The 9,350-nt window shown below is 36.0% G+C and overlaps 1 protein-coding gene across 6 annotated transcripts in view; it reads left to right on the top strand.

Annotated features, from left to right (window-relative positions):
• Window positions 1–3,503: 3,503 nt before the first annotated feature.
• nprl2 (NPR2 like, GATOR1 complex subunit) overlaps window positions 3,504–9,350 on the top strand; it is a 74,197-nt gene continuing 68,350 nt past the window's right edge. For all 6 annotated transcript variants that reach the window (XM_067374011.1, XM_067374008.1, XM_067374012.1 and 3 more), the window contains exons 1-2: window positions 3,504–3,623; window positions 3,786–3,877. In XM_067374011.1, the coding sequence (XP_067230112.1) occupies window positions 3,546–3,623; window positions 3,786–3,877 (170 nt within the window). In that variant the 5' untranslated portion in view covers window positions 3,504–3,545. The remainder of the gene's footprint in view (window positions 3,624–3,785; window positions 3,878–9,350) is intronic.

Here is a 9,350-nt window from a genome sequence, read left to right as displayed (position 1 = left end):
GTTACACTCTCAGATATAAGTAAAAAGTCGCTACTATCTCTTGCTTTGGCTACCATTTATAGACCTCCAGGGCCTTATGCTGATTTCCTAAAAGAGTTTGCAGACTTTCTCTCAGACCTTTTGGTCAACGTCGATAAAGCACTGATTGTTGGAGATTTTAACATTCATGTAGACAATATAAATGATGCGTTAGGGGCTGCGTTTACTGATTTACTAAACTCATTTGGGGTCGAACAAAACGTCACTGGACCCACTCACCGTCTTAATCATACTCTAGATTTAATTATATCACATGGAATAAATCCTACCGATATAGAAATTCTACCGCAAAGTGATGACGTCTCTGATCACTATCTTGTAACATGCGTACTGCATACTGATGATATTTGTCAAATTGCGCCACGATATCGACTAGGCAGAACAATTCTCCCGACAACTATAGATAAATTCACAAATAATCTGCCTGATCTGTCTCAGCTGCTCATCGTACCCGAACACGCAAATGATCTTGAGGAAATGACTAGCAGTATGTGCACCATTTTTACTAGTACATTAGATACTGTTGCACCGATGAGATTAAAAAAGGTTAGAGAGAAAAATACTGTTCCATGGTACAACAGTATTACTTGCGCTATGAAAAGAGAAACTCGTAATCTAGAACGCAAATGGAGACAAACTCGTTTAGAGGTCTTCAGAATCGCATGGAAAGACAGTTCGTCCCGCTATAGAAAGACTCTAAAAGCAGCCAGGGCCGAGCATCTTCGCAAACTTATAGAGAATAACCAAAACAATCCACGGTTCTTATTTAGTACAGTAGCTAGATTAACAAATAAACAGATATCACCAGAACAAAATGTTTCATTACAGTTTAGTAGTGATGACTTTATGAATTTCTTTAATGAAAAAATCGAAAGTATCAGAAATAAAATTGTAAATGTACAACCTTTGACAGAGTTTTATGATATAGCCTCAATTATCGCCCCTCAAGAACAGTTGCAGTGCTTTACAACTATAGGACAGGAAGAGCTAAATAAACTTATTACTGCGTCTAAACCAACAACATGTTTATTAGATCCAATACCCACTAAACTACTGAAAGAACTGTTACCTGTAGCAGAAGAGCCTCTTCTCAATATTATCAACTCGTCTTTATCTCTAGGTCATGTCCCACGACTGTTCAAGCTAGCAGTTATTAAGCCTCTCATTAAGAAACCACAATTAGATCCAAACGTATTAGCAAATTACAGACCCATTTCAAATCTTCCATTTATGTCTAAAATACTAGAAAAAGTGGTGTCGGTCCAATTGTGCTCCTTCTTGCAAAAAAACTCTATCTATGAAAAATTTCAGTCAGGATTCAGGTCTCATCATAGCACAGAAACTGCACTCGTTAAAATTACAAACGACTTGCTTCTAGCTTCTGACCAGGGCTGTGTCTCAATACTAGTGTTACTTGATCTCAGTGCTGCGTTTGACACTATAGATCATAAAATTCTCCTAGATCGACTACAAAATTACACTGGTATTCAGGGACAGGCATTACGGTGGTTTAAGTCATACCTATCAGACCGTCACAATTTTGTTTATATAAACGGGGAAAAATCTAAGATAACAATAGTAAACTATGGAGTGCCGCAAGGATCTGTGTTAGGACCTCTGCTATTTTCAATTTACATGCTGCCACTCGGCAATATTATAAGAAAACATGGGATTAGTTTCCACTGCTATGCCGATGATACTCAGTTATATATATCATCACGACCAGATGAAATCTCTAAATTATCCAAACTGACAGAGTGTGTTAAAGAAGTAAAACATTGGATGAATAGTAATTTTCTTCTATTAAATTCAGATAAGACTGAAGTATTACTTATTGGGCCAAAAACCTGTACACAGAATCTCTCAGACTACAATCTGCATTTAGAAGGATGTACTGTTACTCCATCCTCGACAGTTAAAGACCTAGGTGTTATATTAGACGGCAACTTGTCCTTTGAAAATCATATTTCATATGTTACAAAAACAGCCTTCTTTCACCTCAGAAACATTGCTAAAATACGGAATATGTTATCTATTTCTGATGCAGAAAAGTTAGTTCATGCTTTCATGACGTCTCGACTAGATTACTGTAATGCATTATTAGCTGGCTGTCCTGCTTCCTCAATAAACAAGCTACAATTAGTACAAAATGCAGCTGCTAGAGTTCTTACCAGGTCAAGAAAATATGATCATATAACACCAATCTTATCATCTCTACACTGGTTACCCATTAAGTTCCGTATCGATTATAAAGTATTGCTAATGACCTATAAGGCTCTAAATGGTTTAGCTCCTGTATACTTAACCAATCTTCTATCGCCCTACAATCCTTCACGCTCTTTAAGATCACAAAACTCTGGACTTCTGGTTGTACCTAGGATATCTAAGTCCACTAAAGGAGGGAGAGCGTTTTCACATTTGGCTCCTAAAATCTGGAATAGCCTTCCTGATAATGTTCGGGGCTCAGACTCGCTCACCCAGTTTAAATCTAGATTAAAGACGCATCTCTTTAGCCAAGCATTCACATAATGCATCTCATACCAGATCAATTGCACACGACTATCTTTGCTTAAAGTTATGAACAGCAGCTACGCTAATTGTTCTCCTTTTGCTTTTCTGTTTTACCTCGGGACACCCGCCCTGAGGTGACTAGAGAGTACATCAGCTTCAGTTTGTATCCAGCCTCATAAGAAGACCTCAGATGACCATCACCTGTGAAGAGACGGCGCCAGCTCCTGCGAGGACTTCAGGAGACGCAATCATCTAGATCAACATTCACATTGCACAATCTCTATATCCTAATTTATTGTTAATGTAATTCATTTTCCAGGAGCTCATTACTTCTACCTTCAGTTAAACTGCTAACAGTGATTGTAATTACATAAAGTATATTATTTGCTAACTACATTCTTTAAATTGTAATGTTGACATCCATTTTCTGTAAAGCTGCTTTGAAATGATATGTATCGTGAAAAGCGCTATACAAATAAATTTGAATTGAATTGAATTGAATTTGTCAAATGCTGTGTGGTCTCTCGATTTTATGGCTGGTCTCTGTGCAATATAACAAATCCACAAGATTTCCATTGTATATATGCGATACACTTTTTTTTTTTAAAGGAGTATTTAAAACATAAAAAATAAAAAGATGAATCAATAAAATATGAATAATTTACTGCCATTGTGTGAATAATAAGTAATCATTTTTTTTTTTTAAAAAAGTGCTTCTGCTTATTTTAAAATCCAATGAAATCTACTAAACAAGTTTATATTTTTTAATCTGATTACGTAATCCAGATTACATGTATCAGTTTCTACCCAGCAGCACACGTAATTTTTTTGCAAATATCACATACAGTCATGCCATTTGAATGGAATTTAATTTAAATCAGTGGCGGAGGTGCACGGTAGGTGGCGCTATGCATCTATTTTGTTATTTTGTTATCCTTCCGTGAACACACTGAAGAAGTCAGATTATATCAACGTTGACCAGTTCACTTCTGAACATGGGTACATACAGACGAATAGATTGTATATTTTTCAGTGAATTCCATCCAACGTTAGGACCAAAGATCACATATCAGGTAACATCGTAGAATTAGATATTTTTGAGCGAAAGAGAATAACGTTAAGTATGTTTGACAGCCTGGTTTTGTGTTTGCAAACGAGAACTCTGTTATGTATAAGTAAATGAATGTTTATCCGGCTATATTGGAACAAAATATTCAATTTGTGTTTGATCCAAGGTTCCGGAAGAATATATTTCGAGGGAACTTTTTGATACTGTGCAGGTGTACATCATCACCAAACCTGAACTGCAGAACAAGCTCATAACAGTGTACGTACTGAATTTTACTAAGTTATCTCATTGCTGCACTGATTTTGTTCGTTTAATTTAATTTGCACTGTTGTTTCAGAGCACACACACCTATCATCCAAACTATACGCGTGTGCGATTAATAATAATTTCTTAAACTTTACAAAACAGAACTGTATACAGTGTATTTCTATGGATTCACATGTATTTCACTCTGTTCATAACCGATATGACTGTCTTCAGCGAACACATTTAAATGAGCTCCACATTTAAAAAAAAACAAAAAAAAAACGTTAATATTGTTTAAACATACTGCTTGTTTTCTCGTCAAAAACAATAAGCTTTTGATTTCTGAATGTGCTTAAATTGATCTAAACGTTAATAAAAAATATTTGTAATGATTAATATAAAGAAAAAGTGCATACTCAACAATAAAAAAGCAAGCAGATTTTCAGTAATACATATTTTTGTAAATGGTCAATATATTTGCATACACGTAAATTAGATACGGCGGTAAAGTTAGTTTAACGTTTGACATTCGTCAGACATTCGGTTTCATACCCAATTAAACTAAGCACATTTCACGTTTTCAGCCCAAACCAACTCAGATATGCATAAACAAATGTCCTTTGCATTGCACAAGGCTTAATTTCACCAAATAAAATATATAATAATTAGCCCTATAAATCAATTAAACAATTTAACTATATGACATTATGATATCAAACTAATGGTAAAATGTTCAGAAAAATATCCCCTTTATTGCACAAGGCTCCGTTTTTGGAATTAGCATTTCACTTATTTTATAATATTTTTATTTTTTATTTTAATGTATACAATACTGTAAATCCATTAAACCACAACACCATTTGACCTGAAAGTATCAAACCAACTGTAAATTACACAGAATATTATTCTCTATGATGCACAAGGCTTATTTTCCAGAGTAATAATCTGGTATTTTTTATACGTCTTATTTTCCAGATTATTAATCTGGTATTTCTCATATACAGTACTAAACCCATTTATATCCATTAAACTACAACACCGTTTGACCTAAAACTGTCAAACCAACTGCAAATTACTCCGAATATTATTCTCCATGATGCACAAGGCTTGTTTTCCAGATTAATAATCTGGTGATTTTATATTCAGATTATTAATCTGGTGTTTCTTATATACAGTACTGTACCCATTTAAATCCATTAAACTACAACACTGTTTGACCTAAAACTGTCAAACCAACTGTAAATTACTCAGAATATTATTCTCCATGATGCACAAGGCTTATTTTCCAGATTAATAATCTGGTGATTTTATATTCAGATTATTAATCTGGTGTTTCTTATATGCATTACTAAACACATTTAAATCCATTAAACTACAACAACGTATGGCCTAAAAGTGTCAAACTAACTGTAAATTACTCAGAATATTATTCTCTATGATGCACAAGGCTTATTTTCCAGATTATTAATCTGGTGTTTTTTATATGCATTACTAAACACATTTAAATCCATTAAACTACAACAACGTATGGCCTAAAAGTGTCAAACTAACTGCAAATTACTCAGAATATTATTCTCCATGATGCACAAGGCTTGTTTTCCAGATTAATAATCTGGTGATTTTATATTCAGATTATTAATCTGGAGTTTCTTATATACAGTACTGTACCCATTTAAATCCATTAAACTACAACACTGTTTGGCCTAAAACTGTCAAACCAACTGCAAATTACTCAGAATATTATTCTCTATGATGCACAAGGCTTATTTTCCAGAGTAATAATCTGGTATTTTTTATACGTCTTATTTTCCAGATTATTAATCTGGTATTTCTCATATACAGTACTAAACCCATTTAAATCCATTAAACTACAACACTGTTTGGCCTAAAACTGTCAAACCAACTGCAAATTACTCAGAATATTATTCTCTATGATGCACAAGGCTTATTTTCCAGATTAATAATCTGGTATTTTTTATACGTCTTATTTTCCAGATTATTAATCTGGTGTTTTTTATATACAGTACTGAACCCATTTAAATCCATTAAACTAAAACACTGTTGGGCTTAAAACTATCAAACCAACTCTAAATTACTCAGAATATTATTCTCCATGATGCACAAGGCTTGTTTTCCAGATTAATAATCTGGTGATTTTATATTCAGATTATTAATCTGGTGTGTTTTATATACAGTACTGTACCCATTTAAATCCATTAAACTACAACACCATTTGACCTAAAACTGTCAAACCAACTGTAAATTACTCAGAATATTATTCTCTATGATGCACAAGGCTTAATTTCCAGATTAATAATTTGGTATTTTTTTATACGTCTTATTTTCCAGATTATTAATCTGGTATTTCTCATATACAGTACTAAACCCATTTAAACTGCAACACCACTTGGCCTAAAACAGTCAAACCAACTGTAAATTACTTAGAATATTATACTTTATGATGCACAAGGCTTGTTTTTCAGATTATTAATCTGGTGTTTTTTATATGCATTACTAAACCCATATTAATCCATTAAATTACAACACCGTTTGGCCTAAAACTGTCAAACCAACTGTAAATTACTCAGAATATTATTCTCTATGATGCACAAGGCTTATTTTCCAGATTAATAATCTGATATTTTTTATACGTCTTATTTTCCAGATTATTAATCTGGTGTTTTTTTATATGCATTACTAAACACATTTAAATCCAATAAACTACAACAACGTATGGCCTAAAAGTGTCAAACCAACTGCAAATTACTCAGAATATTATTCTTTGTGATGCACAAGGCTTGTTTTCCAGATTTTTAATCTACTGTTTTTTTTGTTTTGTTTTTTTTACAGTACTAAACCCATATTAATCCATTAAATTACAACACCGTTTGGCCTAAAAGTGTCAAACCAACTGTAAATTACTCAGAATATTATTCTCTATGATGCACAAGGCTTCTTTATTTCAAGATTAATAATATTATGGCTATTATTTTTTTGACGGCCCGCTTTTACGGTTTGATAATGAGGGGCTCTTTTAGGCTTTATTTTCCTTTCATGTGGAAAATTAGGAATCTTCGGTCTTCGAGCCGCAGGAAGGTAAGCTGGGTATATATTTTATATTTTAAAATATGTCAACCTTGGTTTTCCTGTATAGTTTTTTTTCTGAACATGTAGTCAGCCAGGAGGCTGGTCCATCTCTAGCTGAGGCTCAGAGACAGGACCAGAGGTCCAGTATGGCCGCTCGGGCGCCTCCTCTGTCTTGGAGCAAGTCACAAAGATGGCGGGACCCGAGGTGGAAGAAGCAAGTTATTTGGGAGGTGATCGATCGCAGACGCCAGCACCGTCGGTAATCGATTCCCTCTCTTTGCAAGGGTGACTTCACACCTGCCCTCGCCCCTTCTTCCTCCGCCTCCTGGGTTTTGGACTCGTTTAACATACTCAGGCACTTCTTAAACAGTCAGGCTGAAGGCTGGGCCCTTGATGAATATTTTTCTAAAGGCCTGCAAAGGGCTTGATAGTGAAAGAGGCTCTTTTACTCTTCAAAGAACCCTAGATTCCATCCTTCCTTGTGAAAGAAAAGGAAAAGAGGAATCTTTGGTCTTCGAGCTACAGGAAGGTAAGCTGGGTTTATGTTTATGTGTATAAATATATTGACCTTGTGTTCCTGCTTGGTTTTTCCTGAGTATGTAGTCGGAAAACGTTATTGGGCAAAGTTTGTTAGGTTGGCTAGAACGATATTTGTGCAGGCCACAAAAGCCACCATTGTACAGAGTAGGTTCTCCTCTGGTGTTAGCTAGAATAAGTTTGAGTTAGCACTCGTCACATCAGTTAATAGTTATGACTAGTGTTGGCCTTAATCAGCCACCTCACATTGTTTGCATGTTGAGTTTTGCTTTATTTCCTCTTATTTGGCTCTAATGGATTTAGCCTCCTTCTAGTTTAGCAGCTTGTGTTCACAAGTGTTGTTGGTCATGAGTTTTGCTCAGTTTAGCACTGCCAGAGGTCTATGCTCGTGTCAGTTTGAGGTAGTAGGCCATTTGTAGGCCTCCCTTAGACCATGATAGCATTTCATTCATCCCCTGTAACTGTGTAAATTCCTGTACATTTCCTTTTGGAATGTGCAGACTTAGCTCAGGTTGTGTTGAGATAGTTTCCCACAACTGTTTGTTGGGTTTAGAGCCCTTTGAGCTTTATCCCCTTTATAACCACTAGCTGGCGCCATGTGTTGTTGAAGTTGTAGGCCCCATTAATGCCTCCTTTCAGATTACATGTTGGCACAGTTCTGTGTTGGTTTTGTATGGCCCATCACCGCCACTGGCCACGCCCCGTCTCTGCTAAGAGTAGGTCCTAGGTAAGGCCTCTCTCAGAGTATTGTGGTGGAGTGTGTACTCCTCTTGTTTTAAGAGTTTAGGAGTTTTTACTGAGTGCATGAAATACACTCAGTAAAAACTGGTAACTGGTATGTTCATGATTGCCACTAGCAGATGCCATGTGTTTACGAGTTGTAGGCCTTCTGGGCCTCCTATGTTGCATGTTGGTGTAGTGAACAGCACATTCCAGGGCCCAGTTTATGGCTGGGCCCCACTCTGTCCGTAACAGCAGACAAAGGTTTGCTACATTTTGATTGGATCTTGGTGGACTAACACAAACAAACTGTCCAACTCCATCAGATAAAGATGTAAGGACAACATCAAGACTCTCTTAGAGGGCAAGAAGAAGACCTCTTGTACCAAGCCTAGGAAGGACAGGACTTCTCTTTGGTCCACAGGCAGTTTCTGCCCTTCACCCATCTAGAGACTACCTCCTAAGGTTGGCCACAGACCGCCATAAAATTCCACGAGACCTTAGCAGCAATAGGTGAAACAAAGAGAAATCACAAGGATCCATCCAAATCCATTCAAAATGATGTTTGAAAACCTTAGAACTGATGCAAACTACAAATCAATTTCATACTTATTCAAATAAATAAGTATTCTAAGTGACAGCTATTTGTAGTGCAACATCTGGCACAAATTCAGCTGTTAATCTACAATTGAATGACAGTTCAATCTTTTTTCATCATGTTTAGTCTCTATTTGTTTAGAATATTGCCAAATGTATTCTGGTGGTAGTTTTTAAAGTGAGAAATGCATTGGCAAACCTTAAAGACACTGTAAAGACTTTCAACTTTGTGCTTTATGCAAATGATTTCCACAGGGGAGAGAGGTGTGGGGATAGACATACAGGGATAGACATTAACAGATATACCAAGTCCCGGCTTGCGAAGCTGAGACACTAACAGATACAACACCGTTCTGAGCCTCTGGTTCATCCAGAGATACAACAACATATCCCATGATCTGAGTCTACAGCTTGTGAGGCAGCAACAGAGACGACCACGTTCTGAGCCTCTAGCCTGTGAGGAAAGAGACATTAAACACTACGTTCATAATTTCTGTCCAGCGAGACAGTAACAACATCTGCAACAAGGTTAAGCTCAGGAGAG

The sequence above is a fragment of the Chanodichthys erythropterus genome, chromosome 21, assembly GCF_024489055.1.
Source record: "Chanodichthys erythropterus isolate Z2021 chromosome 21, ASM2448905v1, whole genome shotgun sequence".
NCBI lineage: Eukaryota > Metazoa > Chordata > Actinopteri > Cypriniformes > Xenocyprididae > Chanodichthys > Chanodichthys erythropterus.
The sequence above is the reverse complement of the archived record's forward strand: the minus strand, read 5'-3'. Positions and strand labels throughout refer to the sequence as shown.